General features: G+C 64.0%; 1 protein-coding gene across 1 annotated transcript; it reads left to right on the top strand.

The window, feature by feature from the left end:
• The first annotated feature begins 267 nt into the window (after nt 1-267).
• Nucleotides 268-14,442, top strand: BLTP2 (bridge-like lipid transfer protein family member 2). The gene is made up of 39 exons (XM_087752353.1): nt 268-427; nt 1,313-1,442; nt 1,704-1,750; nt 2,046-2,208; nt 2,288-2,406; nt 2,783-2,843; nt 3,041-3,239; nt 3,403-3,526; nt 3,913-4,037; nt 4,123-4,190; nt 4,283-4,431; nt 4,684-4,802; nt 5,045-5,208; nt 5,342-5,606; nt 5,727-5,932; nt 6,097-7,192; nt 7,442-7,633; nt 7,727-7,929; nt 8,009-8,127; nt 8,201-8,421; nt 8,567-8,757; nt 8,843-8,942; nt 9,016-9,218; nt 9,574-9,868; nt 9,960-10,117; nt 10,236-10,442; nt 10,564-10,663; nt 10,823-11,005; nt 11,260-11,381; nt 11,472-11,627; nt 11,710-11,831; nt 11,916-12,096; nt 12,176-12,262; nt 12,366-12,476; nt 12,563-12,698; nt 12,926-13,050; nt 13,393-13,494; nt 13,575-13,709; nt 13,905-14,442. The coding sequence occupies exons 1-39, from the start codon at nt 357-359 to the stop codon at nt 14,085-14,087; spliced, it is 6,738 nt and encodes a 2,245-aa protein (XP_087608479.1). The 5' UTR covers nt 268-356; the 3' UTR covers nt 14,088-14,442.
• Nucleotides 14,443-14,596: the final 154 nt, after the last annotated feature.

The raw sequence follows: 14,596 nt of genomic DNA, 5'->3' as shown, positions 1-14,596 counted from the left end.
CGCCCCCTCGCTGTACCCCGAGTGCGCCCGGCAGGGCCCGGGGCCATAAAAGAGCTGAATTTTCCCCTGTGGCGTGGCTGTTTGTGCGGGGGGGGGGGGGCGGGGCGGGGCTGGGGGGGGACCCGGTGCCCTCCGCCGCTCCATCCCGGTGCCGCTGCCGGCGCCGCTCACTCCGGGAAAAGCACCGCTCGGCCCCGCCGCGCCGCCGGCCCCGCCCCGCCCCTCCCAGCGGCCACTCCGGGTGCGCGGGCGGTCGGCCCCGCGGCGGGTGGCCCCACGGGCGGCGGCGGCGGCGGTGCCGGGGCGGGGGGGCCGCGGACGCACGCAGCGGGGCCGGGCCTGGGCCCGCGCCCGCCATGCCGCCGCCGCTGCCCGCCGCGCTGCTCGGCCTCGTCGTCGTGGCGCTGCTCGCCGGGCTGCTGGCGCGGTCAGGGCCGGGGTGGGGGTTCGGGGGCCTGGGGGAGCCCACGGGGGTTCGAGGGGGCCCGCGGGGCTGGCAGTGGGGTGACAGGGGTGGAGGGGCGGCCGCAGGGGTTTGGGGGGGCGGCAGGGCCGGGGGGGCTCGCAAGGGTCATGGGGGGCCCAGGGGGCTGGCAGTGGGGTGTCAGGGGGGTTTGGGGGCCCGCAGGGGTTTGGGGGGTGGCAGGGCTGGGGGGGGCCATGGGGGGCCCAGGGGGCTGGCAGTGGGGTGTCACGGGGGTTTTGGGGCCCGCAGGGGTTTCGGGGGGTGGCAGGGCTCGGGGGAGCCATGTCAGGGGTGGAGAGGGCCCACAGGAGTCATGGGGGGCCCCCGTGGGAATTGCCAGGGGTGTGGGGGGACCCACGGGGCTGGGGCTGAGGCGTTGGGGGTCTGGGGGGGCAGCAGGAGTTAAGGGGGACAAAGAGGGCTTGGGGGCGTCAGGAGTTCGGGGTGGCTCACAGGGCTGGGGGAGAGGTGTTAGGGGCAGGGGGAGCCTGCAGGGGTTTGGGGGGTCCTGGGGCTGGGGGGAGGGTGTGCAGGGCATGGGGGGGCTGCGGGGTTTTGGGGGCTCCTGGGGCTGTGTGGGAGGGTGTGAGAGGCTTGGGGGCTTACAGGAGTCCAGGGGGGCCCGCAGGGGTGGGCATGGGCTGTCGGGGGGGTGGGAGGGGTGTCAGGGATTGGGGGTAACCCTGCAGGGTCTCTGCCCCAGCTTGGGGCGCCCGTGGTGGCAGGGCCAGGCCCTGGGAGCTCCCATCCAGCTGCGGGTGCTGGCGCTGGCGCTCGAAGGGCAAAGCAGGTCCCCAGCTCCCAGTCCCAGTGGGGAGGCTGACCCTGGCCTGCCTGTCCCTGCAGGTGGCTGGCGTGTCGCCTGGCCGTCACCTGGTGCCGGCAGAAGCTTCATGCGGAGCTGAAGATCGGCTCCTTCGGCTTCTTCTGGGCCCAGAACATCAGCCTCAAGTTCCAGCGGGAGCAGCAGACTGTGGTGGGTACCGGGGTGAGGGGTGGTCGCGGGCAGGCAGGGCGGCTGTGGTCACTTCTAGGCCAGCAGCAAGTCCCTGCAGCTGAGCTCCTGTTGCGCAGCCACGTAGCTGGTGCCAGGCCCTTCCTCCTGCGGCCAAACTTGGGGGTTTTGGCTGCTCCCTGCACGATGCCAGGCTTTGGGAGCAGAGCGGGAACGTCAGGATGAGCATCATAAGGCAGAGCCAGGTTGTTTCTTCTCTGACCTACCTGTGTGTCCTTGCAGGAGATCGACAACGTCTGGATCTCCAGTAAACTGAGCCGGGAGCTGCCGTACGTACCCCTGCCCCAGCTCCCTCCCTGCTCTCTTGGGGGGGTCTGGCTCGTCCCTGGCCCCACTGACTGTGGTTCTGGTGCATTTACACCTTTCTGTGGTGCCCGTTTCCCCATGGTCTGTGGGGAATTCACTCTGTGTGGGAGTGAATCGCTCTTCTTTGGGGTGGCAGCATCTTGTGGATGCTCTTGTGCTGGTCCTGCATGTCCTCAGGGCGGGAAGCATCCCTGGCGATGGGACTGGATGTGCCATGTGCGAGCTCTTGTAAGAGTTGCCCGTGCTGTTCTTCTGCAGGCGCTACTTTGAGCTGTGTTTTGGTGAGGTGCGAATCCGCACGGATCTCCAGAAGGGCCCTGGGTTCCAGCCGTCCGCCCCAGAGGCTCCCAGAGAAGCCGATGGAAATGAACGCAGAGCAGACCTGAGTCTTAAACCCTCCCTTCTGAGGCTCCTTAGCCAGGTGAGGCACCAGCTTGGTGAGAGGCTGTTGTGGGCTGTGCTGCTTTTGGACATCCCTCACAGTAGCACCTTCCCCCCAGCTCTTTTCCATCCACATGGATTCCATCAATATCATGGTTCTGCACGTGGCCACCTCAGAGTCTCTCTGGCATATCCAGGCTAGCAAGACGCGTCTCCTCCTGAATGGTGATGGGAAGAGGTAACACTGTGCTCATCTCCTGCTCTGCTTCCCCAGCCCCGAGTCCCAGGGGGCAGGGAGGCTCCTCTGACCCCAGCCACGCTCCCTGGTGTCTCACCTCGCTACAGCCCACTTGGCACCATCCTGTGTCACCTGTGATGTGACACATTAACCTCCTCCGAGGCTGGCCTAGTCCCGTTTCTTCATGGGAAGCTTGAGTCGTGTGTTCTCCCAATTATGAGTTGCTGTGCTGTGCGTGGAGTTAGGGTGTGCTCTGCTTTTGGGAGGACTTGGAGCAGGGACTTGGGGTCCCTGGGTCCCATAGAAAAGGGAGGGCAGGGGCTTGGTTTGGAGACAGCAGGGCCCGCAGCCTCCGTCTGTTCTCTGCTCTCCCCAGCCTGACCTGTGAGGTGAGCCTGACCAAGGTGAACAGCAAAGTGCTCCGGAGCAGCCAGCTGGTGAGTGCTGGGGAAGGGAGAAATTCAGCGCTCACCTGAATTGGGCCTGGGCACTGGCTCTTTGAGACACCCCGGGACCTGTTCCAGCCCATCCCCGAGTCTGGGCAATGCTGCAAGGCTCCTGCAAGGCTCTGGGCTCTGTGCTGTGCCCAGCACTTCACCTGCAGCATCCACTCCTTGCCCACGTCCCCATACAGGATGACACCTGCCTGGCGGAGCTGGCCCTGGCGCTCTCCCTCTCACTGGAGATCAGCAGCAAGCGGCGGCTGGTGGGCGTCAGGCTGCGCGTCCGGACCTTGCAGGCAGAGCTGCACGAAGGGCTCTTCTGCAGCCCACTGCTGCACCGCATCACTGCCGGGGCCCAGCACAGCAGTGCAGGGGAACAGCCCAGCCCAGGTCAGGGATGGGGACAGGGACAAGCTCTGCGCAGGGCAGGGGCTGGAAGCCCCCATACCGGCACTGGAGCCAGAGGGATTTGGCTGTGCCATTGCTCCCTCCCACCACAGGGCGTGGGGGTTTGGGCGAGAGCCTTCCAGTGACCCTGTGTGTCCCTCTCCAGGCCTGGGGGAGCCCCTGAAGTCCCTGCCTCTGCTGAGCAGGGACACGCTGCAGCTCATCCCCAGGAGGGTGGAGGTGAAGCTGGAGAACACCAGTGTGGTGCTGTCTATGAACAGCCAGAAGAGGTAAGGAGGCAGGTGGAGGGGGAGGCTGTTCTAGCCCCGATTGGCACTGGGGACAGGGACTTGGGGACAACTGTGCCATTCCCTGCTCATCCCCTGCTCTGCCAGACTACAAAGAGTGAGTCCTAGATCCCACCCCAGTGAGAAGGACAGCTTGGCCTGGGGCTGGGCTCTTGGGGAAGGAGGAAGGCACATGAGGTGGTTCTCCGGTAGGACAGCCTGATGGGATCCTCTGCCGATGGGATAAGAGCACTGGGCTGGGCTGCAGCTGGGCACTGGCTGGTGTCTTTGTCCGTGCCAGTGTGCCGGTCAGCTGGGGATGAGGGACAGGGAGATGGAGGACGTGATAGTGCAGTTCCCTTCTGGCAGTGACTCCCTGCTTCTCACAGGCACCTCACCTGGAGCCTGAAGCTGCTGCAGTTTCTATATCAACGTGAAGAGGAGCAGATCCCACTGCGCAACTTCACATCCACCTCAGACCTGGACCAAATGAGTGTAGACCTCCAGTTGGAGGGCAAGTAGCCAGCAGGGCGCCCACGGGACAGGGCTGCCATTGCTGCCCTCCGCCACCCCTCACTTCTGCTCCTCTCTCTCCCCAGACGGCCTTCTCCTGTCCCAGAGCCGCCAGCGCATCGTGTGCCTCAACTCCCTGAAGACCAGCGTGCAGGTGAGTGAGCGCTGGGCGCAGTCCTGTCCCCAGGGGGGCTGGTTTGGCTCCTGGCACAAGGTTTTTGCCACCCTGCCCTCTCCCCGCTCTAGGTCACAGCCATTGACCTCTCGGCTGCTGTGCTGCTCAATACCTGCATCATCCACTACCGCCACCAAGAGTTTTCACACTGGCTGGGCCTGTTGGCACAGGAATACAGGTGCCAGGCAGTGCCTGTCCCCAGCCAAGGGCACAAGGGAAGGTAAACTCGGCCTCAGTGCAGCTGCTGGTATCGCAGCTTGTTTCCTCTTGCCTGCCATGCTCTGGCAGGGTGCCCAGGCACCCAGCACCTTCTCTGCCCTGTGCACAGCCCCTGGGACAGGGAGGCTGGTATGGAGGGTAGCAGGCAGATGGGGGGTCCCTGCGGGGAGGCCGTCCCTCTGGGCCTGCTCCCTGCCAGGCTCCGTGGCACGCAGCACCCCAGTAACAGCCCATCCCTGCTTATCCCACACAGGAACTATCCCCAAATCATAGCGCCCGTCATCCTGTGTGCCTCGCTGTCCAACGTCAATGTGTCAGTGCAGCTGGGGGACACGCCACCCTTCGCCTTGGGCTTCAACTCTATCTCTGCAGGTACAGGCTGGCAGCTGGCACGAGGGTGGCTGCGGGGCTCTTCTTGGGGGTCGGTGGCTCTGCCAGAGAGGCACCAGGACGGGAATGGGGAGGGCCATGCCGCCTCTGTGCCTGCCCATGTCTGTGTCTGGCCAGGGTCTGTGGACCCCTGCCTGGCTGTGTCTGGGTTGACCCTCTTTGGGGGCAGTGGAGCAGGCAGCAGCGAGCCCTGCCCGCACTCACCCTCTCCTCCCTGCCTGCAGACTACCAGCACCTGCGGCCACAGAGCGTGCACCAGCGAGTGGTGCTGGCCGTGGACCACCTCTGCTGGCGCGTGGGCAATGACTCCCACATCCAGCGTGCCCCACATCCCCCCAACATGCACGTGTGGGGAGAAGCCCTCATCCTCGATTCCTTCAACCTGCAGGTGAGGAGTGGGGTGAGGGGTGGCTCTCAGGGGGTGGGCTGCCCGTCTGCAACTCCATGCAGGCAGCACAGGGACTCGTGGTGGCTTGGGGACATCCTGCAGCCTGAGAGTGATCATCCTGTTTGTCCTGCAGGGCAGCTACAACCAGCCCCTGGGCATGTCCAGCACCCAGTCGGACACGCTCTTCCTGGACTGCACCATCCGAGGGTTGCAAATGGAGTCGTCGGACACCTGCACTGAGTGCCTGGCCAGGGTCCTGCCCCTGTTCTGCCCGCGGCCCGGCGGAGCTGAGCTTGCCAAGCAGCCACCCTCTGCCTCAAGTGAGCCCTGGGGGCTGCTCTGGAAAGTGGATCTGAAGGTGGAGGATGTGAACCTCTTCACACTTTCAGCCCTGGTGGGTAAGTAGCATCCAGGCTGATCCTAGAGAGCTGTCCTGGAACAGGCCCACGGTCAGAGGAACCTGGCATGTCGTGGTGTGTCTCCTCCATGCCTCCAGCACTGATGTGCCATCTCTCTAGGTGCCCTGGAGCTGCGGCTGGACACGCTGACTGTCCTGGGGAGTGCCGAGAGCTGCACGGTCAGCGTACAGGGCGTGGTGCTGGCCTTGGTGAAAAGCATCACGGAGAAGATGCAGCCATGCTGCAAAGCTCCTGCCATCCCCAACCCAGTGGCCAACGTCTCCATGCTCTCTATCACCTACCACAGCAGCATCCGCTCCCTGGAGGTTAGTGTGGGCCTCGGGTCTCTGCTTTATCCTGTACTGGTGGGACTGGGATGGTTGGGGCAGGGGGAGGATTGATTGGCACCGAAAGGTGCTGGAGAGGAGAACAGGGCTGTGCTGTGCTGACCCGGCAGTGACTTGGTGCCTGCTCGCTCTCTCTGCTGTAGGTGCAGTGCGGCGAGGGGCTGGCGGTGCTGTGGAGCCCGCCCGACCACATGCACTTGTACCATCACACCCTGGCCACCCTGCAGTGCCACGAAGCCTTGCAGAGCGCCCTCGGCCACAGGACACCTCATTCCATGCCCCCAGAGAGCCCAGCGTCCTGCCTGGCCACCCCTACTGAGACACCGGGGCTCCCCCAGCCAGATGGGACCCCCCCCAAAAGACTTCTGTCCCTGTCACTGGAGCTGAGCTCTGCCAAGCTCACAGCCTTTGTCTCCGAAGCCAACTACATCAGCCTGGCTGCTGAAAGGACCTCCGTGAGCTGGCATGGCGGTGCCCTGCACAGCTACTGCCCCGAGCTGGCCGCTGGCTTTGACGGACACAGCATCTTCAGCTTCAAGGAGGTGGAGGTGAAGCTGCTGCCAGAGCTGGAGGAGCTCATCTTGCACCGCTGCGCCTTCCCCACCCTGCGCACCCTCCGCAATCGTGGCTGGGCCTTCTCCTTCGCCAGTGTGACCATCGAGTTCCCCTACCAGTATGACTTCTCCCGCACGCTGGATGCTGCCGTGGGTGTGCAGAAGTGGCTGAAAGGTCTGCACCGGCGCGGGTGCCTGGCCAGCGCGGCGCTGCCCCCTGACCTCCTGCTCAAAGTGACGCACTTCTCCTGGGTCTTCTTGGACGACGTCTTTGAGGTCAAGTTACGAGACAACTACGAGCTGATGAAGGACGAGAGCAAGGAGAGCGCCAAGCGCTTGCAGCTGCTGGACGCCAAGGTGGCCGCGCTGCGCAAGCAACACGGCGAGCTGCTGCCTGCCCGCAAGATTGAGGAGCTCTATGCCTCGCTGGAGAAGAAGAACATCGAGATCTACATCCAGCGCTCACGGCGCCTCTATGCCAACACGCCCATGCGGAGGGCCCTCCTCACCTGGACCCTGGCCCACCTGGAGCTGGTGGCCATGGCCGATGAGTCCTTCCACGGCACGGAGCGTGTGTTGGAGCAGATGAGGGACCTGGATGGTGTCAGCCCATTCCCCCCCGAGGGTCTGGAGATGGTCACCCAGTGGTGCCGCATGATGAAGGGCAGAGTCGGCAGCTTCTTTGGTGAGTTGCTTCACGTGAGGGTGCCTGTGGGGGACAGCATGGTGGCTGCGTGGCCTGGGCTCCCAGGACAGGGACCTGCTGGCACCGCATGATGTCTAACCAAGCAGTGGAAATTATTTTTGGTGGTTCAAGGGAGTGGGAAGGGAGCAGAGATGTGACAGGACAGCGGCTCCTGCTGTGGCCCAGAGTGGGGGAGTGGGGCAGTGTCCCTTTGCGGTCCAGTCTCTCAGCCTTTCCTCTGCCCTGCAGTGCGGATCCGCGACTACCCTCGCTACCTCTTTGAGATCCGAAACTGGCAGCTCTCGGGCCGGCTGATCGGAGCTGAGCAGTGTGGCCAGGCCTGCTCCCGGCGCCGCCAGGTCCTGAAGCTGGGGCTGCCCTGGGGGGATGCGACAGTGGAGAGGAACATGCCGCCCTTGAAGTTCTACCACGACTTCCACTGTAAGAGCTGGAGGGGCAGGGGGGCTTTGTGCCGGGGTGGGGATGGGGCTGTGTGGGACATGGAAAGGGCTGAGCCAACCTCTGTGTCCCCAGCTGAGATCTCCCAGTACACCATCGTGTGGGGGCCCTGCTGGGACCCGGCCTGGACCCTGATCGGCCAGTGCGTGGATCTCCTCACCAAGCCCTCAGAGGACCCCAGTGCCCCTTTGCCCTGGTGGGACAAGAGCCGCCTTCTCTTTCATGGGGACTGGCACATGGACATCGAACAGGCCAACCTGCACCAGCTGGCCACCGAGGTGGGTGCCATCAGGATAGGGAGCAGAGCACGGTGTGGGGCTGGCTCACATCTGCCTCTCCCCACGCTTGTCCTTGCAGGACCCCTACAACACCACGGAGAACATGCACTGGGAGTGGAGCCACCTCTCCTTCCAGTGGAAGCCCGGGCAGTTCGTCTTCAAGGGCAACCTGGACATCAACGTCCGGACAGCCTCCAAGTGAGTGTGGGTGCGGGAGCATGGGTACTGCCACTGGTGCCGGGGGGTAACCGGGGTCTCTTTCTCTGTTCAGATATGACGACTGCTGCTTCCTGCACCTGCCCGACCTGTGCATGACACTGGACCTGCAGTGGCTGTGCCATGGGAACCCCCACGACCACCACGGCGTGGTGCTGCGCTCCCCCGAGTTCCTGCCCGAGGTGCCAGTGGGGCAGCAGTACGACTCTTACCGTGCCTTCCGCTCTGAGAACCTCAACCTCTCCATCCGGATGGACCTGACGCGGCCCAGTGAGGGTGGGTGACAGCACCCTGGGGATCCCTCTAGGGGGCGAGGGGAACGGGGCAGGGCTTGCTGGTTTTAGTGATCCTTATCGGTCCTGGGTTGGGTGCTGCCGTGTCCCTGCCCCACGGTGCTCGCTGACAGTGGGTGTATTCTCAGAGCACTCCCAGCCCCGGATCCTGCTCTACAGCAGCACCCTCCGCTGGATGCAGAACTTCTGGGCCACGTGGACCAGTGTGACGCGCCCCATCTGCCGCGGGAAGCTCTTCAACAACATGAAACCCAGTAAGAAAAAGCTGGGGCAGCATTACAAGCAGCTGTCTTATACTGCGCTCTTCCCCCGGCTGCAGGCAAGTCCTGAGGGTGGGGGTCCGGCGTTACCTCCCCATTCTGCCTGCACTGGGCTCTCAGCCTCTGCTTTCTGCGCCCTCGCAGGTGCATTACTGGGCCTCCTTTGCCCAGCAGCGGGGGATCCAGGTGGAGTGCTGCCAGGGGCATATCTTCACTCGCGGCACCCAGCGGCTCATCCCACAAGGTGAGTGGGGGCCCTGCCGGCAGTGTTTCCAGGCAGGTCAGGGCCCCGGCTGACCCCTCTCCCTGTCCCCCAGCCGGCACGGTGATGCGACGCCTGATTTCGGAGTGGAGCATCACACAGATGGTGAGCGACCTGAGCCAGGTCACCGTGCACCTCATGGCCTCCACTTGCGATGAGAACGCCGACCACCGGCTCGACACCCTGGTGAAGAAAACCCACTTGCTGAGCCTGTCCTCCCTCACCTACCAGAGGCACAGCAATCGCACAACTGAGGAGGTACTGCTGCAAACATATGGGGCACAGCAGGTGTGACCCAGGCTGTGCTGGCCTGATGGCATCCCTCTGGGACAAGGGGACCTTGGTCTTTGGGCGCAGTGTGGGAGGGATTTGGCTGGAGAGGAGACAGACCTGCAGGGCCTCTGATCTCCTGAGTGCCTGGTTGGCGCCTTGTTCCAGCCACAGCATCCCTGGTATGGGTCCCTGCTGTAGGGCTCTGGGGTGGTCCCCAGGGCTCTGGTCCTCACGCCCTGCCTGCGAGGACTGGCAGGGCTCCCAGCCCCCGTGCGTGAAGCCTGTGGACAGGGACTATGGGTGGCTTTGCCGTGCTGAGTCTCTGACCCTCTGTGCCCAGGAGCTGCCCCTGCGGGATGGGGATGATGGTTTCCACACGCACCAGCTGCACCTGGTGGACCTGCGGGCATCCTGGACTACCACCAACCGGGACATCGCCTTTGGCCTCTACGACGGCTACAAGAAAGCGGCTGTGCTCAAGCGCAACCTGTCCACCGAGGCCCTGAAGGGGCTGAAGATCGACACGCAGCTGCAAGCCAAAAAGCTGAAGCGGGGCCCGCTCTCTGCTCACTCCATCCCTGCCAGAGTGACTGCTCCCATCATTAGCGGCCGTCCTGAGAGAGCCTCCTCGGGAGGTGAGCACGGCAGGGAGGGGAGCAATGGGAAACCCAAAGCCATGCCTGCCTTCACCCTGCAGCCTTGCACTGACCCTTTCTCCTTCCCCAGGGGCCTACATGCTGCAGAAGCTCATTGAGGAGACGGACAAGTTCGTGGTCTTCACGGAGGAGGAGTCGGGGGCTAGCGAGCAGCTGTGCGGCATTGCTGCCTGCCAAACAGACGACATCTACAACCGCAACTGCCTCATCGAGCTGGTCAACTGCCAGGTACCTGCCCTTGGCCAGCCCGCCTGTCCCCAGCTCTCTGCTCCCCACAGCCTTGCTGTGAGAGGGGCCATGCCTGGCCCAGAAGGGCTCGTCTGACCCCCGTGGTCTCCCCCCGCAGATGGTGCTGCGCGGCGCAGAGACAGAGGGCTGCGTGATTGTGTCTGCCGCGAAGGCCCAGCTGCTGCAGTGCCAGCACCACCCTGCCTGGTACGGGGACACGCTGAAGCAGAAGACGTCCTGGACATGCTTGCTGGATGGCATGCAGTACTTCGCCACGACAGAGAGTGGCCCCACTGAAAGGGAGCACGGGCAGCTCTGGCTGGAGGTGAGCAGCTCAGGGAGGCTGTGATGGGTGAGCTGTTGTGTTGAGGACAGGCAGCGCTGCCGGTGCCCTGGCCAAGGCAGGGAGAGCAGGGACAGCCAGTGGTGCCTCCTTGTCTCCCCAGGTGAAAAATATTGAGGAGCATCGGCAACGGAGCCTGGACTCGGTGCAGGAGCTGATGGAGAGTGGGCAGGCGGTGGGGGGCATGGTCAGCACCACCACAGGTACTGCCCGCAGAGCTGGCTGCTGTGCCTACCCCAGTCCCACTTGTGTGTGTCCCCAAGGCTGGTGAAGCTGAGAGTGCCTGGCCTGTCCCTGGACTGTGCGGTCCCCAACGTGCCGGGACGTGGTGCTCTGACTGTGGTCCCCCTGCCTGTCCCCAGACTGGAACCAGCCCTCAGAAGCCCAGCAGACCCAGCAGGTGCAGAGGATCATCTCTCGCTGCAGCTGCCGCATGTACTATATCAGCTACAGCCATGACATTGACCCCGAGCTGGCTACGCAGATAAAGCCCCCCGAGACTCCCGCCAACCAGGAGAAGGAGGATCTGCTGAAGAAGCAGGAGGGTGAGTACATCCAGAGGTGCTGGCTAAGCCCAGGAATAGTCTGTCTTGGCTCTGCTGAGATCAGAGGGATGCATACAGGAGGGGTCCCCAGCCATGTGGCAGTGCACCAGATGATGCTGGACATGCTGTGCCTGCTGGAGCCAGCGTAACCACCTTGGCTCATTCCCCATCCCTCTCCGTCTCTGGCTGGCCCCCACGTGCATTCCATTTCTGGCCATGCTGAGGCCCCACTTGCCCTTTGTGTGTCCCTGCAGGAGCAGTGGACACATTCACGCTGATCCACCACGACCTGGAGATCTCCACCAACCCCGCACAGTATGCCATGATCCTTGACATAGTGAACAACTTGCTGCTGCACGTGGAGCCCAAACGCAAGGTACCCATGAGGCTTCAGATCACTGTGTCGATCACTGTGTCACTCACTGTACCCAGGGCAGTCCTAACCTTCCCCTATCCCTGTGTCCAGGAGCACAGCGAGAAGAAACAACGGGTGCGCTTCCAGCTGGAGATCTCCAGCAACCCCGAGGAGCAGCGCAGCAGTATCCTACACCTGCAAGAGGCTGTGAGGCAGCACGTCGCCCAGATCCGGCAGCTGGAGAAGCAGATGTACTCCAACGTGAAGGTAAGCCCACATCCCAGCAGGGCCTGGCTCCCCGGAGTCCCTGCTCTGGGGCAGAAGGTGCTGAGGGTTGTCTGTCCTTCAGTCTCTGCAGGATGACAGCAAAAACGAGAGCCTGCTCGACCTCAACCACAGGCTGCAGCAGCAGCTGAGCCAGGAGAAAGCTGACCTGCAGCTGGAGAGCGAGGAGCTGAACATACTGATCAGGTAGGGGCCACCTCTGGCTTCCCCAGCATTGTGTCCCCCTTACTGCAGGGCTCCCACATCCCAGCGCTGCCCTCTCTGCTGCAGGTGCTTCAAGGACTTCCAGCTGCAGCGAGCCAACAAGATGGAGCTGCGAAAGCAGCCAGAAGACGTGAGTGTGGCACGGCGGACTGAGTTCTACTTCGCCCAGGCACGCTGGCGCCTGACCGAGGAGGACGGGCAGCTGGGCATAGCCGAGCTGGAGCTCCAGCGCTTCCTCTACAGCAAGGTACCGAGCTGGCCGGTGGCATCCGCAGCCCCCAAGACAGGGCCTGGGAGGTGCGGGGCTGACGGGTCTGTGTGCGCAGGTCAACAAGTCTGACGACACGGCCGAGCATCTGCTGGAACTGGGCTGGGTCACGATGAACAACCTCCTGCCCAACGCTGTGTACAAGGCAAGTGGCAGCCTGGGGGAGCAGCCCTGCACCCTGGGGACCCATGGGTGGCCTGGCCAGGGTGGCCTGTCCTCACCCCAGCCACCCATCCTCTTCCCTGCAGGTGGTGCTGCGTCCCCAGAGCTCCTGCCAGTCCGGCCGGCAGCTGGCACTGAGGATCTTCAGCAAGGTCCGGCCGCCCGTGGGAGGCATCTCCATCAAGGAGCACTTCGAGGTGCTGGGGCCAGGCCGGGAGGTGGCAGGGTCCCCGCGGGGTGCAGACAGCGTGTGCCCGGCTCTGACGTGCCTCTCTCCCCACAGGTGAACGTGGTACCCCTCACCATCCAGCTCACCCACCAGTTCTTCCACAGGATGATGGGTTTCTTCTTCCCTGGCCGCAACGTGGAGGAGGAGGATGTGGGGGATGAGGAAGACAAGTCCAAGCTGGTGACAACAGGTGAGAGGTTCACAGTCACCCTCATCGCACCCAAGCGATGTCCTTCAGCAGCTCTGGCTGTGTGTCCAGGATATGTTTGTGGGCAGCTGCTGGCAGGCCACGGGGGACTCGCGGTCTCCCCTGTGGGCAGGGAGCCTTTGGGGAGAGCAGCGAAGCTGGGGGGGGCCTGGGTGATGGCTAACCCCCCGCTGGACACCAGCCACCGCCTCCCACCGTGTTTGTCCCAGGGATCCCTGTGGTGAAGCCGCGGCAGCTGATCGTGGCCGATGACTCGCTGGGCCCAGGGAAGGGAGTCGCTCAGGGACTGAATCGGACGTCAGGGGTCAGAAGATCATTCCGAAAAGCACCCGAGGTACCTGCTGCTGCCTTGAGGGGGAATCTGGGAGAGCCCTGCTGCGGAACCAGCCTCTTTTCCCTCGGCTGCAGGGCTGGGCAGCTCTGTCCTCCCCCGCTTGCCTGTCCGTTTTCTCCTGCTCCCTCCCACCATGAGGATTTGCATCCTTTACAACTAAGCACCTGCGCGCTTGATGTGATCCCTGCAGCATCTCATTTTCCTAACACCATGCCAGAGCAGCTCTCACCTCTCCCTGGTGAAGCAATGCCATGGCCTAGTGCCTGGCTGTCCCTTCCCCGCTGGTTCCTGGCTGTGTCCCCTCTCCTTCCCTTCTGCTCATGGCTCCTGCTCTGTCCCTAGCATCCTGTGGATGACATCGACAAGATGAAGGAGCGCGCGGCTATGAACAACTCCTTCATCTACATCAAGATCCCGCAGGTGCCACTCTGCGTCAGCTACAAGGTGCGGGGCCAGCGGGACAGGGCGTGCTGGGGGGTGGCCTGGGGCATCGTCCCACCCTGCCTGACACCGTTGTCACCCAGGGTGAGAAGAACAGCGTGGACTGGGGCGACCTGAACCTGGTGCTGCCGTGCCTGGAGTACCACAACAACACATGGACGTGGCTGGACTTTGCCATGGCAGTGAAGAGGGACAGCCGCAAAGCCTTGGTGGCACAGGTACGTGGGACCCCATCCTGCGGTGCCTCCTTCCCGCTTGCAGGGAGGCTGCCAGAGCCTCTCTGCCTGGGATGGAGGTGGTAACTCCACAGTGGGCGGCAAGCAGCCGCGCTGGCTCAGCAGCTCAGGCTCTCACGCACAGCAAGCGCCCTGGGTGCGGCCATGGGGTGCTGAGCCCCCTAAATCCCGGGGCAGGTGATCAAAGAGAAGCTACGCCTGAAGCCGGCGGCGGGCGCTGAGGCCCGGGGAAAGCTGGAGAACAAATCGGATGGGACCATGCAGCAGCAGGAGGAGGATGAGAAGGCGCGTCTACTCATCGGGCTGAGCGTGGGTGAGAAGAACCCCAGCAAGAAGTCGATCTTCGGCAGGCGCAAATGATAGCAGCACCCGGCAGGCCGGGAACGGACTGGGGCGCCCCATGCTCCCTGCTCTGGAGGGGCACCCCGAGGGCGGGGGGGCCGCGCTGTTCGGCGCGGTGATGCCCGAGGCGGGGATTAGCCTCGGGCAGCCCTGTCGCTGCGAGGCAAGGGTGCGGCAGCGCGGGGACGTGGGGTGCGGCGTGCTCCAGGGCCCCTTCGTGGGGCGCGGCGCCCCGTGCCAAGGGCTCCCATGAGCTTCCCCCGTCCCTGCTGTGCGGGTGCTGGGCCCAGCCCCTGGGCAGCAGGATCGCTCCAGGCTGGGAGAAAGGGGAACGGGAGAGACTTTAAATAAAGAGTTTTTAATTTGGAACGGTCTTGGGCCAGGGGCTCGTTCCTCACCCCCTCAGCTCGGCTGCACCTGCCCCGCTGTGGCCTCACCCCCTGCCCTTCCCCGGGGCTCCGGGGGCTCGGGGCTCCCTCGCAGCGTCTGCGTCACCCCGGGCTCAGCCCTTGCGCTTGTCCCTCTCC

This window comes from Nipponia nippon, unplaced genomic scaffold (assembly GCF_047370975.1).
Source record: "Nipponia nippon isolate SJK-2023a ecotype South Korea unplaced genomic scaffold, ASM4737097v1 scaffold_15, whole genome shotgun sequence".
NCBI lineage: Eukaryota > Metazoa > Chordata > Aves > Pelecaniformes > Threskiornithidae > Nipponia > Nipponia nippon.
This window is presented reverse-complemented; position numbering and strand designations above follow the sequence as displayed.

Excerpts from the sequence above, each read along its gene's own strand:
- BLTP2 (XM_087752353.1), top strand. The coding sequence starts at position 357 with ATGCCGCCGCCGCTGCCCGCCGCGCTGCTCGGCCTCGTCGTCGTGGCG. Across the intron at positions 2,209-2,287 it reads TTCTGAGGCTCCTTAGCCAG|CTCTTTTCCATCCACATGGA; the intron begins GTGAGGCACCAG and ends CCTTCCCCCCAG. Across the intron at positions 13,710-13,904 it reads GCAAAGCCTTGGTGGCACAG|GTGATCAAAGAGAAGCTACG; the intron begins GTACGTGGGACC and ends ATCCCGGGGCAG.